At 56.9% G+C, this 15,657-nt stretch overlaps 5 protein-coding genes across 7 annotated transcripts; 4 read left to right on the forward strand and 1 right to left on the reverse strand.

Annotated features, from left to right (window-relative positions):
* The first annotated feature begins 1,171 nt into the window (after positions 1–1,171).
* zgc:162816 (uncharacterized protein LOC571260 homolog) lies at positions 1,172–4,452 on the forward strand. 2 transcript variants are annotated; one of them, XM_068748960.1, is made up of 10 exons: positions 1,172–1,264; positions 1,638–1,875; positions 1,951–2,080; positions 2,166–2,316; positions 2,376–2,556; positions 3,386–3,504; positions 3,585–3,711; positions 3,775–3,837; positions 3,909–4,014; positions 4,086–4,452. In XM_068748960.1, the coding sequence occupies exons 2-10, from the start codon at positions 1,730–1,732 to the stop codon at positions 4,173–4,175; spliced, it is 1,113 nt and encodes a 370-aa protein (XP_068605061.1). In that variant the 5' UTR covers positions 1,172–1,264; positions 1,638–1,729; the 3' UTR covers positions 4,176–4,452. The 2 variants fall into 2 exon arrangements, with proteins under 2 accessions (XP_068605061.1, XP_068605062.1); XM_068748961.1 differs by lacking the exon at positions 1,172–1,264 and having other exon boundaries at positions 1,533–1,875.
* A 442-nt stretch (positions 4,453–4,894) lies between these two features.
* orc2 (origin recognition complex, subunit 2) lies at positions 4,895–8,883 on the forward strand. Its single transcript, XM_068748608.1, has 16 exons — positions 4,895–4,936; positions 5,613–5,684; positions 5,765–5,920; positions 6,007–6,093; positions 6,178–6,267; positions 6,340–6,362; positions 6,431–6,488; positions 6,629–6,945; positions 7,016–7,125; positions 7,191–7,323; positions 7,400–7,496; positions 7,565–7,711; positions 7,788–7,959; positions 8,034–8,095; positions 8,355–8,473; positions 8,552–8,883. Exons 2-16 carry the CDS (start codon positions 5,615–5,617, stop codon positions 8,633–8,635), a joined length of 1,725 nt encoding a protein of 574 aa, XP_068604709.1. The 5' UTR covers positions 4,895–4,936; positions 5,613–5,614; the 3' UTR covers positions 8,636–8,883.
* An 18-nt stretch (positions 8,884–8,901) lies between these two features.
* Positions 8,902–10,719, reverse strand: cfap410 (cilia and flagella associated protein 410). Of its 2 annotated transcripts, XM_068748609.1 has the most exons (7): positions 10,602–10,719; positions 10,386–10,404; positions 10,266–10,312; positions 9,972–10,201; positions 9,763–9,907; positions 9,558–9,654; positions 8,902–9,494 (listed from the first exon to the last, which is right to left on the reverse strand). In XM_068748609.1, the coding sequence occupies exons 1-7, from the start codon at positions 10,676–10,678 to the stop codon at positions 9,270–9,272; spliced, it is 840 nt and encodes a 279-aa protein (XP_068604710.1). In that variant the 5' UTR covers positions 10,679–10,719; the 3' UTR covers positions 8,902–9,269. The 2 variants fall into 2 exon arrangements, with proteins under 2 accessions (XP_068604710.1, XP_068604711.1); XM_068748610.1 differs by lacking the exon at positions 10,386–10,404 and having other exon boundaries at positions 10,602–10,708.
* A 174-nt stretch (positions 10,720–10,893) lies between these two features.
* Positions 10,894–12,192, forward strand: rpl37a (ribosomal protein L37a). Its single transcript, XM_068749019.1, has 4 exons — positions 10,894–11,003; positions 11,670–11,798; positions 11,874–11,956; positions 12,090–12,192. Exons 1-4 carry the CDS (start codon positions 10,941–10,943, stop codon positions 12,151–12,153), a joined length of 339 nt encoding a protein of 112 aa, XP_068605120.1. The 5' UTR covers positions 10,894–10,940; the 3' UTR covers positions 12,154–12,192.
* A 670-nt stretch (positions 12,193–12,862) lies between these two features.
* Positions 12,863–15,630, forward strand: pecr (peroxisomal trans-2-enoyl-CoA reductase). Its single transcript, XM_068748459.1, has 8 exons — positions 12,863–12,981; positions 13,323–13,459; positions 13,533–13,698; positions 13,760–13,841; positions 13,918–14,014; positions 14,101–14,211; positions 14,295–14,406; positions 14,869–15,630. The coding sequence occupies exons 1-8, from the start codon at positions 12,870–12,872 to the stop codon at positions 14,949–14,951; spliced, it is 900 nt and encodes a 299-aa protein (XP_068604560.1). The 5' UTR covers positions 12,863–12,869; the 3' UTR covers positions 14,952–15,630.
* Positions 15,631–15,657: the final 27 nt, after the last annotated feature.

Consider the following 15,657-nt stretch of genomic DNA (forward strand, 5'->3'; position numbering starts at 1 on the left):
CAACGTGTAGCTCGGCTGCTTCCACCCGGAGACGGGAGGGGTGTGGCGCTCGTCGACCTGACTTTGCTTTTATTTTGTACTGGTTTGCAGTCTTCAGTCAGTCCCTCGTGCTCTCTCTCTCTCTCTCTCTCTCTCTCTCTCTGACTTCATGCAGTCGGCGTTCACTAAAGGTGCTAATGTAGCAATAAAGAATAAAGTCATCCGAGTGGCTCCGGAAAGCTTTTACGTCTTGTGATTCTGTAATTCCTGCAGTTTGTTCAGGGGGTGGAAAGAGCCCCACACTTGAGAAACGCACACATGCACACACACGTGCACACACACATGCACAAATACATGCAAATGCTTCTGTAAGGCCACGACTGACAAAATAAACAAATCTGTAAACATGAATTCCAAATAAAACCTAAGGTGGAGACCCAACACCGTCTTCTGTGGTGACAGAGAAAAGGTCTTGTGATCAGTGCACGATGGGACGATCTCTCTGGGATCCAGATCTCTCTGGGATCCAGAGCTCTCTGGGATACGGATCTCTCTGGGATCCGGATCTCTCTGGGATCCGGATCTCTCTGGGATCCAGATCTCTCTGGGATCCAGAGCTCCCTGGGATCCAGATCTCTTTGCCAAGGGGGATCTGGCCAAGAGGTCAGCGGCACACGTCACAAGGAGTTAAAGAATAAAAACGCACTTCAGGGACAAGTTAAAAGGTTCAGGGTTAAAAGAATAAAGTGCTGAAAAGCAGCTCCGACACGGAGAGCGTCAGGTCAGAGTTCAGCCCACTTGGGTTCGGACTTCGGACCGAGTGGCATTCCAAGCAGACGAACAACGAACGGCTTTATTCCCGTTTCTGTCCCGGAAAGGGGAACAAGCAGGAAAACATGATTACATGGACAGAAAACTGCAGTATACTGTATATCACAGACAGTATACTGCAGTTTAATGTATATATCTGTTAAGCGTTTGTTATATAGCGCTGTTATCCTGTGTACAAGGAGGCTTTTATTTTGAAGGAGCGTACGACCCTTTTAGTTTCCGGTTCCTGTTTTGATGTGTGTAGCCTGCTGTTCCGCTGTGCGCCACGAGAGGCTGAAGAAACAGGCTCGCGGCTGCTCGCGCTGTGGTGAAGGGCTTCGGGATTTGACCCCTCGCGGACACCGTAGTCGTCACGTGACCAGTGTGCGATGACGCAGAGGCTGAAGTGACTCTTCTGGTTCTGTGTATCTGATCCAGGTCCGCGTCTTCCAACACCTTTAAAGTCGTTATTAAGGTACGTCATCGAAGTAACGGAGTCATTTGTAACGTAATACTTTGTAAAGTGAGTACTCTGGAGTTGAGAGTACAACGTGTCTCTCGTGCAGTTGACGGGACTGTTCAGGGGTAAACACTTGTTGTTGTTTTGCCCCCCCCCCCCCCCGCGCATCCAGGTGTTCTGTCGAGATATTCACACACATGCGTGTCTGTGGGGGCCCCGAGCATGTGTAGATAGCATAGGGTCCATGGTCGGCACACCTGGAGCAGGTGAGGGGGGGGGGGGGGGGGGGGGCGTGGTCCCTGGAGGTAACCCGGGCCTCCAGCCACCAGGACACGCTCCGTATTTACGGGGTTAATATTTAACCTTGACGGAGCTGGCCTGCCCTCAGCGGTAGGACACGCCCAGAGGACGCGCCCAGAGGACACGCCCAGAGGACACGCCCAGAGGACACGCTGCTTGTCTTGTCCCAGGCCTGCCATCATGGAGGGGGGGGCGCTGTGGACCCTGTGTTCCCCGGCTCTGCTGGTGGACGCCGACAAAGTGAAGAGGAACGCCCAGAGGATGAAGGACCGCTGTCTGGAGCTGGGGGTCCAGCTTCGGCCTCACATGAAGACCCACAAGACCCTGTATGACCCCCCCACACACACACACACACAATCCAGCCACGCAGGTGAGCCTGATCCGGCGTTGTTCACCTGCAGCGAGGGTGCTGACATCATGACGGGCGGATCACGGAGGTGCATCGTGGTCTCCACGCTGGCAGAAGCCTGTTTCTATGGCGACCGCGGCTTCGATGACATCCTCTACGCCTACTCGCTCCCCTTTGACAAGGTCGTCTCCGTTCACGCCCGTCTCGGTGTCCCGCTGTGAGTCCCGGCTTCCCACTGGACTCCCGTCTTGTGTCTCGTGTGGACAGGTGGAGCGCTGCGCGGCCCTGTCGGAGAGACTGGACCTCTTCCAGGTTCTGGTGGATCATCCTGAGGCTCTGGAGCGTCTCACAAAGAGGCGTCTGAGGGACGGCCGGCGGTGGCACGTCTGGCTGAAGCTGGACTGCAGCAACGGGCGAGGTAAACACGCCGGGACGCCGGGACGCGCGTGCTGATCCTCCGTTTACTCTCTGCTGCAGCCGGTGTCCTGCCCTCGGATCCCGGGGCAGTTAAACTGGCTCAGGCCATCGCTGAGGCGGAGGGGGTGGAGCTAACCGGGGTGTACGCCCACTGTGGGAACACCTATAATTGCAAAGGAGTGGAACAAATCCAGGCGGTGGCCCAAGAAACCACCGAGTCGACCCTGCAGTTCATGGAAAAGTATGTAACAGGCGTAAAACAGGCGGAGCAGCCCGTCAGGCGTAAAACAGGCGGAGCAGCCCGTCAGGCGTAAAACAGGCGGAGCAGCCCGTCAGGCGTAAAGCAGGCGGAGCAGCCCGTCAGGCGTAAAGCAGGCGGAGCAGCCCGTCAGGCGTAAAACGGGCGGAGCAGCCCGTCAGGCGTAAAACAGGCGGAGCAGCCCATCAGGCGTTAAACAGGCGGAGCAGCCCGTCAGGCGTAAAACAGGCGGAGCAGCCCGTCAGGCGTAAAGCAGGCGGAGCAGCCCGTCAGGCGTAAAACAGGCGGAGCAGCCCGTCAGGCGTAAAGCAGGCGGAGCAGCCCGTCAGGCGTAAAGCAGGCGGAGCAGCCCGTCAGGCATAAAACAGGCGGAGCAGCCCGTCAGGCGTTAAACAGGCGGAGCAGCCCGTCAGGCGTAAAACAGGCGGAGCAGCCCGTCAGTGTGATCAGGCATAAAGCAGGCGGAGCAGCCCGTCAGGCATAAAACAGGCGGAGCAGCCCGTCAGTGTGATCAGGCATAAAACAGGCGGAGCAGCCCGTCAGTGTGATCAGGCATAAAGCAGGCGGAGCAGCCCGTCAGGCATAAAACAGGCGGAGCAGCCCGTCAGTGTGATCAGGCATAAAACAGGCGGAGCAGCCCGTCAGTGTGATCAGGCATAAAGCAGGCGGAGCAGCCCGTCAGGCATAAAACAGGCGGAGCAGCCCGTCCGTGTGATTCGTTTTATCAATCCTTCCGATCCCGTTCATCGCTGATCCGCAGCAGGAGAAGCGGGAACGTTTCCGTCACCGTCTTTCCGTCACTCTGCTGCAGACTGAAAGCCGTCGGCATCACCTGTAAGTCCAGCATAGGCTCCACCCCTTCCTGCAGTCACCCGGTCAAAGACATGTCCCGGCTCAGCGAGGTGCATCCTGGAAACTACGTGTTCTACGGTATGTGCGCACCTGGGTGGGCGGAGTCCTGTCGGTGTCCAGCGTGATTCTGCACTCAGCAGCGCCACCATGTGTTGTAGATGTGCAGCAGTCCCTGATTGGCTCCTGCAGCCTGGAGGACGTGGCTGTGAGGGTTTTGACCCGAGTCATTGGACACTGCCCCCACAGGAACCAGCTCCTGGTTGACTGTGGCTGGTGTGGACTCAGGTAACTTCCTCACCTCCTGCTGAGCAGCGAGTGTTTGATAAATGTTCTGACTTCTGCTCTCAGTCTCGACGGAGCAGGAAAGCTCCGGACCGGATACGCGGTGATCGAAGGACATCCAGACCTCAAGTAACGTTAGCCGCTTTAGTCTGACTGACCCGAGGCGTGACTGAAGCGCTGACGCCAGAACCTCCCCCCAGGTTGGTGTCTATGACCCAGGAGCATGGCCGGGTGGAGCCCGTCTCGGGAGCGCTGGACTTCAGCTCGTACCCTCTGGGCACGCCGCTCATGCTGATCCCCTACCATGTTCGTACGGCTCAGTGGAAGCTTTCTGATTCGCTCATTCCTTGTTTGACCCTCTTCCTGCTGCTTGTTAGGCGTGTGCGACTGCCATGATGCATCCCGTGTATCACGTGCACTCTGCGGGCCGTCTGCTGGGGCAATGGACGCCGACACGCGGCTGGTGAGCAGCAGGCCCGGCTAGGAAGGAGGACCTCTTGGAACATCTCGTCAGCTTTTGTTGAACGTCCACCACAGTGGAGAGTATTTCAGAACTGCTAGTTAAATTACAACAAATAGTACTTTCTGTAGAATCGTTCCATAAATAATTTCCCTGAAGCAGTAAGAGAGATGAAGCATGATGTCATTTCCTGCCTTTACCTGGATCAATGGTGATGCAGATGCCTCTGCTCGCTAACGCAGCCTCTTGTTTGTCTTCCTGACTGATTAAAGACATGATTTCTCTTGGTAGCCAGTTTCTAATTGATCTTTTTTTAATTAAACATTTGCATTATTTCTAAAATAACCGTGTTAAAATGGAAACTAAGCACAACATGTGACGTTGCCATGATGATGTGGTTAATCTAGTTTATGTCACCTAATTTTTCAACTTTATAAAATTAATTCTCATCAAAACACTGAAAAATGAACAGGTGATCCGTGAAGACATAAAAACGGTTGAATATATTTTTGATTAAAGTCAATTTACACTGGTTAAAGTGTTATTTTAACAGTTCTAATTGATCACAACGCTTCGAAATCACAACACAGTCTTTGTGAAGCAGGGAGCGTCATGGGTAATGTGGTTTTAATGGGTCTGATGTTCCGATTGGTCAGAATGTGACCTTTCACTTGTCACGTGGTTTAAAAACTTCAGGATGGCGCGGAACTAGTTTTGGTTTTCTGACAGCTTTGTTTACAGTTTCTCCGGTCTGATCGACGTCATCAGGTGAGTTCCGGTGGCTTCGAGCTGACCGGAAGCCGCTAGGTTTATTTTTTAGAGATTTATTTTATGGACGGTGAACACAGCTTTGCATCACATTTCGACACCACGTTACGGTAAAGCGCGTCCCTGCGTGCTAGCTGCTTGTGTTTTAGCTAACCTGTCAGCTAGCATCACTCTGCGACACCAGTGCTAGCTGCTTGTGTTTTAGCTAACCTGTCAGCTAGCATCACCCTTCGTACCAGTGCTAGCTACTTGTGTTTTAGCTGTCAGCTAGCATCACTCTGCGACACCAGTGCTAGCTGCTTGTGTTTTAGCTAACCTGTCAGCTAGCATCACTCTGCGACACCAGTGCTAGCTGCTTGTGTTTTAGCTAACCTGTCAGCTAGCATCACCCTTCGTACCAGTGCTAGCTGCTTGCGTTTTAGCTGTCAGCTAGCATCACCCTTCGTACCAGTGCTAGCTACTTGTGTTTTAGCTGTCAGCTAGCATCACTCTTCGACACCAGTGCTAGCTGCTTGTGTTTTAGCTAACCTGTCAGCTAGCATCACTCTGCGACACCAGTGCTAGCTGCTTGTGTTTTAGCTAACCTGTTAGCTAGCATCACTCTGCGACACCAGTGCTAGCTTCTGCGTGCTAGCTGCTTGTGTTTTAGCTAACCACTGTCACGCGTTGTGTTTAGTCATGAGTGGACTGGAGGTGAAGTTCGTTGCTGACGGAGATGCTGTGGAGCACATCGTGGACAAACAGGAGGGTACGGCCACTGTCCAGGGGTTCGTTAGCATGTGGCTAACTCTTGCGCCACCTCGCTAACATCCCGCGTGTCACCATTAGATGGGCAGATCAGCAGCGAATCTGTTCAGAAGATGGTGCGGATGAAGACCCCGGCCGGAAGGCGACCCAGAGAGGAGGCCCAGCTGAGTGGGAGTGAGAGTGGCGTGCTGGACCAGCAGAGCTACGCCCATGCCCTGGGGGCCGACAGCATGGACGGTGAGCAGCCCTCCACGTCGCCTCTGTGACGGTCCCGCCCGCCGTTGACGAAACGGCACGGCTGCTTCTCTGTCCTGCATTTCCAGAAGATGGAGAGGGAACGTCGAGAGTGGCTGGATCCTCCATTTTCACTTTTCAGAAGGTGAAGCGTGGACACGGCATGGCCCGGACCGGTGAGCGCCCCCACTGGCCCGCCGTCGGCGTGAACGTTTACCGTTCAGGATGCGACACGCTTTGCTTTGTGTTCTTATAAGTAGCAAGTGAGTTGGCCCGGACGCCTGCGAAAAGCGTGACCTTCAGCGTGACCCCAGATACCAACCCGTCCACTCCCACCCGAGCAGCCCACAGTGAGCCAAACCCACTCGGTGCCTTCGTTTTGTGATTCATGCGCATCTCAAACTTTCCTCTCTGACTCAAAGGTGAAATCAGGACACCGAAAAAGGTGAGCGCAGCAGGAGTTCCCTTTCCTAGACGCCGTCCTCACCGTCTAACCGCTGGTTTGTGTGGCAGAACAAGAGGGTCCAGTTTGTCTCCACGACGCCCCACAGGCTGAGGAAGAGGATGATGAGTGAGTTAAACGGTCACCTGGGCCCAGCCCGTTGCTCCTCCTCTGCTCCTCCTCTGCTCCTCCCCGAGGAAGCCGTCTCCTCAGTTGAGATGAATAAACCGAGACTTGCAGTGTGATCTGAGGCCGTTTGATGCTTTCAGATCCGAGCCTCCGGTCTGACAGTGATAGTGAGCTCTCGCCCTCTGACTCTGGGGAGGAGGACCAGGACGAGGAGGAGGAGGAGGAGGAGGCGGAGCAGAGGGGGAAGAAAGACGACAAGGAGAACTCAAAGGCACCAAGAACGCCCGGTAAAGGTCTGTCTGCAGCTCTCTACAAAACTCCTAAGAAGGGCAGGGGCGCGCCGGAGCCCCTCCCCCAGCCCAGCATGGTGGAGGAGTATTTTGAAGCTCATGGCAGCGCCAAGGCGCTGACTTCAGACCGGACCCTGGACCGTTTACACACCCCGAAACTGGACAGGGTCAGTAGACGACGGGCGTGCCGTCCCGGGGCTCGAGCTGGCGCCGCTGAAACGTCCGTTTGTGTTGAAGGAGACGTTAGTTCGGCTGCTGGGAGGGAAACCGGCGTCCTTCTCCAGAGAGCTCCAGCAGCTCCACCACAAGCACCGGCAGAACTTCAGCAAGTGGATGCTGCAGCTGCAGTGAGTGAGCGGCCCGTTTCAGGACCCCCGCTGGGGCGTGGCTCACGGGCGCTCTGTCTGCCCAGGTTGGGCTTCAACGTGCTGGTCTACGGGCTGGGCAGCAAGAGGGCCCTGCTGGGGGACTTCCGTGCGTCGCACCTGGCTCAAGAAGTCCACGTTGTGGTCAACGGATTCTTCCCCTCCATCACCCTGAAAGCAGTGAAGTCCAGTTACAGTTCGCCGGCTGCAGTTCTGATTCGTGGGCCCGGTTCCTATCGGTGTGTTTTTGTTGCAGATCTTAAACGCGCTCACCTGTGAGGTTCTAGAACACCAGGGGAGCTTCCGGACGCCCTCGGATCAGATCCAGTTCATCACCCGGACGCTGGAGGACAGTGAGTGTGTCTGCAGACGGGTCGCCGGAAGCCCGTCCCTGCGTCCCTCCTAAGGCGTGTCCTTGCAGGTCCAGAGCTCCACGTGTACCTGATGATCCATAATATCGACGGACTCATGCTGCGAGGAGAGAAGACCCAGAGTGCACTGGGGCAGCTGGCGTCTCTTCCCACCCTGCACCTGGTGGCCTCCATCGACCACATCAACGCGCCGCTAGGTGGGTGTGTCTGCTCCTGGGCGTGTCCTGCTCTGCCGTGTTTGGAGTGTGTTGTGATCGGACTTCGCCGTCCCAGTCTGGGACCAGTTCCAGCAGAGCCAGTTTAACTGGTTGTGGTGGGAGTGTGTGACGTTCCAGCGCTACGCCGACGAGACGTCCTACGAGAACTCTCTGCTGGTGCAGCACGCCGGAGCGCTGGCGCTGTCCTCCCTGACCCACGTGCTGCGCAGCCTGACGCCCAACGCCAGGTACCCCCCCGCCCCCCCCCCTGAATGGCACAGACGAGTTGACTTCTTCATGACTCTGTCCTCTCCCTTTGCAGAGGAATATTCAAGCTGCTGGTGAAGTTTCAGCTGCAGAACAAAGACAACCCGTCATACACAGGTGGGCCGTTCCAGCAGTTCTAGCGTCCCTCAGCCCCCCCCCCCCCCCACACGGGAGTTGGTTCTTGGTGGGGCGCAGTCATTCTGGGTGAAATGTACAGATCTCAACTTTCAGTCCATGTCTAGTGATTTAGTGTCGCGCTGAACGAGTCGCCTGAAAGATTGAGAATAAGCCCAAAGAGACGAGGACAGGAGGACAGGAGGACATTTTGTTTCTTGGTTTCGCGTGTCTGTCGTGATTCCTCATTGGTCGTGCACAGGATTGTCCTTCCAAGAGTTCTACCAGCGCTGTCGAGAGGCCTTCCTGGTGAACTCTGACCTCACGCTGAGGACTCAGCTGACCGAGTTCAGAGACCACAAGCTGATCCGCACACGCAAGGTGCAGTCCCGCTTCAGCCAGCGCTCCGCCTGAAGCCTGGGACGCGCCCTGACCCCTGACCCCTGCCCCCCTCTGCAGGGTGCGGATGGCGTGGAGTGCCTGATGGTGGCGGTGGACCCGAGCACGCTGCTGGACTTCCTGCAGAGCGAGGACGGGGACTGAGCAGCCGGACGGGAGGGTGTCATGTTTCAGACGACGCCTTCACTGCCGCGTGGAAACCTCTGCGCCGTCGCTCGACAACGGAAACGATGTGTCCATCGCAGCGCCGGAGACGAGGCAGACGGACGCTGGCGCTGAAGCAGTGTCCCGGGTTCGGGCGGCGGCCCCCGCTGCCCCCGCCGCCCCCGCTGCCCCCGTTGCCCCCGCCGCCCCCGCGTAGCGCTGTGATGTAAAGCAGCTGGAATTAAAGCCGACACTTGAAGTTCGTGTTGCAGCTTCTTCTTTACTCAGACATTCAGGATGTGATGCTGCCACAGAACGAGATGATTACAGCAGATCCAGCTGAGACGGGCGGCGCCGCCTCAGCTGGATCCTGCTTCGGATCCCAAGGAATGATGCTCCGGTCCAACGTGGCCCTGGAAGGCTTCGGTGTTGGAGTCGGTTCTGAGTCCGCTCCAAGCCTGGAGTCGGTTCTGAGTCCGCTATGTAAGCCTGGAGTCGGTTCTGAGTCCGCTATGTAAGCCTGGAGTCGGTTCTGAGTCCGCTATGTAAGCCTGGAGTCGGTTCTGAGTCCGCTATGTAAGCCTGGAGTCGGTTCTGAGTCCGCTATGTAAGCCTGGAGTCGGTTCTGAGTCCGCTATGTAAGCCTGGAGTCGGTTCTGAGTCCGCTATGTAAGCCTGGAGTCGGTTCTGAGTCCGCTATGTAAGCCTGGAGTCGGTTCTGAGTCCGCTCTAAGCCTGGACTCGGTTCTGAGTCCGCTATGTAAGCCTGGAGTCGGTTCCGAGTGGCTGCGTGGACCGTCTGGAGCTCGTCTGGGTTCAGATCCCTCAGCAGCAGCAGGACCGCTTCCAGAGTGTGGCTCTGGAAACAGAGACGGATCAATCCGGATACTGAGCCCGAGCCCGGTTTGGATCCAGCCGGTACCTTCAGCGTGGCGTTGCTCCCTCTGGTGGACGGAGACGATGGCGAGGGGAACTTGTCCCTGGACAGAGGCTTCATCCCCAACTTCTGCCTGATTCTGCTGCAAAGAAACGGTGAGACAGGAACGTGTGGCGCCTCCGACGGGCGGCGCTCCCGTCCGGCGCTCCCGTCCGGCGCTCCCGTCCGGCGTTCCCGTCCGGCGGCTTACTTGGTCTCCTCCATGTTGTAGCTGAGTGCATCATTCTCTTCCTCCGGAGGTCCGCTGGTGGAAAGCTGGTTCTGGAGGCTGCCCGGCGGGGTCGTTAGCTCGTCGCCCTCAGCGAGCGCTCGTGCAAGCTCCTCCTCCGTCACCACTGCAAGCAGACGGACGCAGACGTCACGGCGCCCAACTCGCTCCGGCGTCACGACACGACGCACCTTGGTTGTCGAGCTTCTGCAGGCGCGGCAGGCACCGCAGCGCCGCCAGGCGGTACCGGCCGGGGTCCCTCCCACAGCAGGGGTTCTCAGCCACAGACAGAACCCTGAGGCGCGCCAGCGGACGCAGGTGAGAGATCTCAGCCACAGAGCCAATGGCGTTCTTCCTCAGGTAGAGCTCAACCAGGGACAGACATCCAGCCAGAGGAGCGAGAGAAGAGACGCTGTTGACGCTGCGCAGACGAACTCGCGTAAGGGGAGGAGTCACGTGACTCCGTGGGAGCGTAACGCACTCACCTGAGCGTCAGCACCACGACGTTGGTCATCTGAGAGAAGATAGAAATCTGGAAGGCAACGCTTCCGTTACGTCACAGTCACACCTGGTAAGGTACAGTAAACAAGAGCTGGACGACTCACGTCAGTCAGGCCGCACCCCCTGCAGAGAAAGCACCGCGGCGTTAGCTTAGCACCGCCCGGGCGACGTGACCCGGAACCCACCAGCGTTAGCTTAGCACCGCCCGGGCGACGTGACCCAGAACCCACCAGCGTTAGCTTAGCACCGCCCGGGCGACGTGACCCGGAACCCACCAGCGTTAGCTTAGCACCGCCCGGGCGACGTGACCCAGAACCCACCAGCAGTTCAGCTTCTTCACGCACGCCAAGTCGGCCGCTTTGGCCTTCGCGAGAACCAGCTTCCGTGTTAGCTTCATAGCGGCCGCGTCACGACAAGCTAACGCGCCCTTCAGCGCCGCTGTTGTCCGCAACACGAGAACACGCATGCGCGTCTCCGCGAGGCGTCCCGAGTTACCCTCATTTCCGGTGTAATTTTTGAACGCGTTTTTAAAATAATTATTATAACCTTATATTATACAATATACAAATAACCAATTATATAATTAATTAAATTGTTAGTACTTGTTCGTAGCTTCGTCCTTCGAAAAACTCAAAGTCCCACAATGCAGCGCAAACGAAATGGTAAATCGCGCATGCGTGTTGCGCACTCCCTCTTTGGATTCCCTCTCCGCCGGAACGATGGTGAGCCGCGACGTCCCGCACACAATCAGTGTTAATCTGGCGGGTTCTGGGCCCGAACCGATGCATCCGCCCGTTCGGGGGTTCGGGGGAGTCCGGACGGTGTCGAGTGCTTCGTATTAATGATCGGGTCAAAGGCGAAAGCGATGTTTTCATGGCGCGTTGGAACAGAAATGGCGGCCTCCATTGCTCGTTAGCGGAGTCCGGGCGGGCTGCTCGTCATGACTCGGTGGCGGTTCTGCTTCGAACGCCCCCCCCCCCCCGGACTGCTGCTTTTATTCGTTAAAGTTCGATGTTTACATGGCGTTTAAAGTCTGTTAAACCAAACTGGAGTCGGTTTGGTGAGTTAGCTTGAAGCTAGGAAGCTACCGTCAGTGGAGACGGAACCGGGTTCTGTGGCGGTGCTAAGCGGGAGTCGGGCGGGCGGGCAGTGACCCGAGCAGGGAGAATCCGGAGCTGTTCACGCCCACCCTAGACGGTGCAGGTGTGTTACCTGGTGAGATGGGCGGGAATATATGTCCAGCACCGTGAGTACTGGGAACCAGTAGCTGTCACCCATCCTGAGCGATCCGTGCTCGGAGCCCAGCGGACCGGCCTCGCACCGGTCTGAGAACCGAACCGGTACGGCGCCGCTGCTCCCCGTAACGTCTCGCTTTGCTCGCTTCACAGGCCAAACGCACCAAGAAGGTCGGGATCGTGGGTAAATACGGGACACGCTACGGCGCGTCGCTGAGGAAGATGGTGAAGAAGATCGAAATCTCCCAGCATTCCAAATACACCTGCTCGTTCTGCGGCAAGGTATGCCCCCCCCCCCCCCCTCGCTCGCCAATCGATGACTCGATTACCACTCTCCTAACCTCGTTTACGTCACAGACGAAAATGAAGAGGAGGGCCGTCGGCATCTGGCACTGCGGGTCCTGCATGAAGACGGTGGCCGGAGGAGCCTGGACGTACAAGTAGGTCCACTTCCTGCTGCTCGGGTTGGGTCTGGTTGGGCTCGTTCTGCTCATGCACAGCCCGGTTCGCTTTAAAGGCTGCCCGGGGGGGGGGCTTTACTCGATGACGCTAACGCTTCTCGTCTCCCTGCAGCACGACCTCCGCTGTGACGGTCAAGTCCGCCATCAGGAGGCTGAAGGAGCTGAAGGACCAGTGACCCGTCTGATCGTCCACAAATAAAATGTCTGCAGCGGAAGTCTTTGTGTCTTTGTGCGTCTGGTCACTGAAGACCTGCGTGTCACCGCTCAAGGTGGGGGCCACGGGTCAATGGGCTGCAGTTTGGGCTAGAACAGGCTGGAGCGGGTCGCGTCCACAGCATCGGGTTCCTGCGGACGTTCCTTTGGTCTGATGTGAGGGACGGTGCGTCTTCAGAGACGGCTGGACAATGGTGCAGATTCAGGTTTACATGGGGGGGGGGGGGGGGGCTTCATACGGACCCAGGATGGTGATGAATATATTAGATTGACTACTTGTACCCTAACATTCTAACGGTAGCATGTATTACAGTACAAGTACAGTCACACATCCTGTCTAAGAGCATTTCTAAAAAGCCCTTCCTCCATAAATCATTGACATTTAACAGCACCAATAAGACTATTAAATTACTAACTTGATGCAAAATAACAATAAAATAAAAATAAATTACGCCACAGATGCAAAATGGATGAAGATGTGCTGCTGTAAACTGTCCAGCAGGCGGCGTAACATAAAGTAACGGAGCATTGGCGCGGTTCTATGACATCATTATGACCCGCCTCACTATGCCTCTGATTTGCTGGGCGTGCCGATGACCGCCCAATGTCCTTCAGTGTCAACCAATCAGAGGCCGAGGAGATAAGGGGCGGGCCGGCGTCGTCACAGAGAGACGGAAAGATGGCGGCGGTCAGTGTTTTCAGGCCCGGTCTGTTCAAACATAAAGTGGCAATAGTCACGGGGGGGGGGACCGGCATCGGGAGGGCGATCTCCGTGGAGCTGCTGGGGCTGGGTAAGTGCAGCTAGGGGGCAAATGGAGCTAGGGCTGGGGGGTAAACGAAGCTGGGGCTGGGGGGTAAATGAAGCTAGGGCTGCGGGGTAAACGAAGCTGGGGCTGGGGGGTAAATGAAGCTAGGGCTGGGGGTAAGTGAAGCTAGGGCTGGGGGGTAAATGAAGCTGGGGGCGGAGCCTGTCTGCTTCACAGTGCAGACACCTGACGGAGCCAGCTGGGCGAGCTTTGACTGCGGGGGTGTCCAGCACCTGGACGAAGCTGTAATCTGTTTGGTGTCCACTCGTCCCTGTCCCCGTCCCCGTCCCTGTCCCCGTCCCCGTCCCCGTCCTGATGGTCCTCAGGTTGCAGGGTGGTGATCTCCAGCAGGAACGCCCAGCGCCTGGAGGCCGCTGCTCAGGAGATGAGGCAGCAGATCCCGGGGGGGTCCAGTCCCGCCAGCGTCTCCGCTCTGAAGTGTAACATCCGGAACGAGGACGAGGTGAGTCCACGCCGGCTCCCGTCTCTGGCTCCGCCTCCTGGCCCAGGTTTCCTCTTCACGCCTTGTGCGGCAGGTGAAGGCGCTGGTGTCGGCGGTCCTGGAGCGGTACGGCAGAATCGACTTCCTGGTGAACAATGGCGGCGGCCAGTTCCCCAGCCCGGTGGAGGACATGTCCTCTAAAGGCTGGACCGCGGTGATGGACACCAACGTGAACGGAAGCTTCCACTGCTGCCAGCAGGGTGAGGCCCCGCCCCCACACGCCTTTGTGGGCCCCTCCAGGTGCTTATTGTGCACGTCCAGTCTACAGGGCCTGGATGAAGGAGCACGGCGGCGCCATCGTCAACATCATCGCTGACATGTGGCGGGGCTTCCCCGGGATGGCGTAAGCAGCACGGCGTCCCGACTCGCACGGGTTCAGGGAGTGTAAGGGTTAATGGACCCGGTTCTGCTCCTCGCAGCCACAGCGGCGCCGCCAGGGCAGCGGTGGACAACCTGACCAAGAGTCTGGCTATCGAGTGGGCGCCGTCCGGCGTCCGGGTCAACGCGGTTGCACCGGTCAGTGCGGCGCTCGCCAGCAGCACGGGTGGCACGGCGCGGTCCGCTCACCTCTGCTGCTGGTTCTGGTTCTGGTTCTGTTGTAGGGAACCATCTTCTCCAGGACCGCCATGGAGAACTACAAAGAGTCCGGTCCGGAGCTCTTCAAGCTGTCCGTCCCAAATGTCCCTGCCAAACGGCTGGGAGTCCCCGAGGAGGTGACGGAGGGAGACCGTTTCAGGAGCCGTGGGTTCGATTCCCACCGGTTTCTGTCCCGCCTCCTGAAACGTTTCCTGTTCAGGTCTCGTCAGCCGTGTGTTTCCTGCTGTCTCCTGGGGCCTCCTTCGTCTCCGGGGCCACCTTGAGGGTCGATGCTGGGCAGAGTCTGTACCGGTCCTTGTGGGAGATCCCCGGTAGGTCCAGCCTGCCGCTGCAGACGCGTTCCGGGACGCGTTCCAGGACGCGTTCGCGGACGCGTTCGTTGACGCGTTCGTGGACGCGTTCGTGGACGCGTTCGTGGACGCGTTCGTGGACGCGTTCCTTGACGCGTTCCAGGACGCGTTCCAGGACGCGTTCGTTGACGCGTTCGCGGACGCGTTCCAGGACGCGTTCGTTGACGCGTTCCCGGACGCGTTCCAGGACCCGTTCCAGGACGCGTTCCAGGACGCGTTCCAGGACGCGTTCCAGGACCCGTTCCCGGACGCGTTCCAGGACCCGTTCCAGGACGCGTTCCAGGACCCGTTCCCGGACGCGTTCCAGGACCCGTTCCAGGACGCGTTCGTTGACGCGTTCCCGGACGCGTTCCCGGACGCGTTCCCGGACGCGTTCCAGGACGCGTTCCCGGTCTTTGCTTCAACGTTCTGGCTCCTCTGCAGACCACAGCGCCTGGCCGGAAGCTCCGGCGGGAGAGAACCGGGATTCTCTGCAGGACTTGCTGAACCCAAAAAGCAAACTGTGAGACTCCATACGGCAGGAAGGGGGGGCCAAAGAGCCTCTCGGCCTCATCCTCGTGCGGCTGCGGCTGCGTTCACATCAGACGCCTTCCGGCTGCACTTTGTGTGTAGAGTCTTTGCTCAGGCTGGATTTTGTTTTCACCTGTAGAAATGGAAGCGAGCTGTGAAGGCGATCAGCTGTTCCTGATGTTCATACAACTTTGAATGTGACCGATTCCATCCAATCAGATCCTCAGACGCGTGACGCTATACTATAATAATCATGTACAGAATTGTATGTAAGAAACAGAAATCGGGGGGATGTTTTATAATTTAATAAAATGCTTTTGAGCAGCATTAATGCAGATACTAATTTTAAAAACGTCTGTCTTTACTTCCTGGGGCAATGAAAGCTGCAATGTGAAAAGGTCCCAGTACGGAAGGTCGTTGAACTTTGTCCTTCAAGGATTCACCTTTCTCTTATGAGTTAAACAACTAAATCATCAGAATGAATATTAAATGCGGGATGGCTGCTTACAAGTTAATTTCATCCAATAAGAAACCTGATAGAAAAAATATTTGTTTAAAAAAAGAATGGCCTTTAGTCACATCAGTGGGCCGTTATTACGTTGAATGTTTGAGAGAGAGAGTTTGGTTTTTGTCTTTGATTATGTTCCGGTGTGTGCCTTAAGCCGCATAATGATAATAAAGCATCTTGAATCTTAATGCATG

Source organism: Brachionichthys hirsutus, chromosome 15, assembly GCF_040956055.1.
Source record: "Brachionichthys hirsutus isolate HB-005 chromosome 15, CSIRO-AGI_Bhir_v1, whole genome shotgun sequence".
In the NCBI taxonomy this organism is placed as follows: domain Eukaryota; kingdom Metazoa; phylum Chordata; class Actinopteri; order Lophiiformes; family Brachionichthyidae; genus Brachionichthys; species Brachionichthys hirsutus.

Bases quoted from the DNA above. Each gene is read 5' to 3' on its own strand.
- zgc:162816 (XM_068748960.1), top strand. From the start codon at position 1,730: ATGGAGGGGGGGGCGCTGTGGACCCTGTGTTCCCCGGCTCTGCTGGTG. The intron at 2,557-3,385 runs GTATGTAACAGG...ACTCTGCTGCAG, and splicing joins ACCCTGCAGTTCATGGAAAA to ACTGAAAGCCGTCGGCATCA. The intron at 3,838-3,908 runs GTAACGTTAGCC...ACCTCCCCCCAG, and splicing joins GAAGGACATCCAGACCTCAA to GTTGGTGTCTATGACCCAGG.
- orc2 (XM_068748608.1), top strand. From the start codon at position 5,615: ATGAGTGGACTGGAGGTGAAGTTCGTTGCTGACGGAGATGCTGTGGAG. The intron at 5,921-6,006 runs GTGAGCAGCCCT...CTGCATTTCCAG, and splicing joins GGGGGCCGACAGCATGGACG to AAGATGGAGAGGGAACGTCG. The intron at 6,363-6,430 runs GTGAGCGCAGCA...TTTGTGTGGCAG, and splicing joins AAATCAGGACACCGAAAAAG to AACAAGAGGGTCCAGTTTGT.
- cfap410 (XM_068748609.1), bottom strand. From the start codon at position 10,678: ATGAAGCTAACACGGAAGCTGGTTCTCGCGAAGGCCAAAGCGGCCGAC. The intron at 10,202-10,265 runs GTGAGTGCGTTA...TCGTCTGCGCAG, and splicing joins GTCGTGGTGCTGACGCTCAG to CGTCAACAGCGTCTCTTCTC. The intron at 9,495-9,557 runs GTACCGGCTGGA...CTCTGTTTCCAG, and splicing joins GGAGCAACGCCACGCTGAAG to AGCCACACTCTGGAAGCGGT.
- rpl37a (XM_068749019.1), top strand. From the start codon at position 10,941: ATGGTAAATCGCGCATGCGTGTTGCGCACTCCCTCTTTGGATTCCCTC. The intron at 11,799-11,873 runs GTATGCCCCCCC...TTTACGTCACAG, and splicing joins CCTGCTCGTTCTGCGGCAAG to ACGAAAATGAAGAGGAGGGC. The intron at 11,957-12,089 runs GTAGGTCCACTT...GTCTCCCTGCAG, and splicing joins GGAGGAGCCTGGACGTACAA to CACGACCTCCGCTGTGACGG.
- pecr (XM_068748459.1), top strand. From the start codon at position 12,870: ATGGCGGCGGTCAGTGTTTTCAGGCCCGGTCTGTTCAAACATAAAGTG. The intron at 14,212-14,294 runs GTGACGGAGGGA...TTTCCTGTTCAG, and splicing joins GGCTGGGAGTCCCCGAGGAG to GTCTCGTCAGCCGTGTGTTT. The intron at 14,407-14,868 runs GTAGGTCCAGCC...GCTCCTCTGCAG, and splicing joins GTCCTTGTGGGAGATCCCCG to ACCACAGCGCCTGGCCGGAA.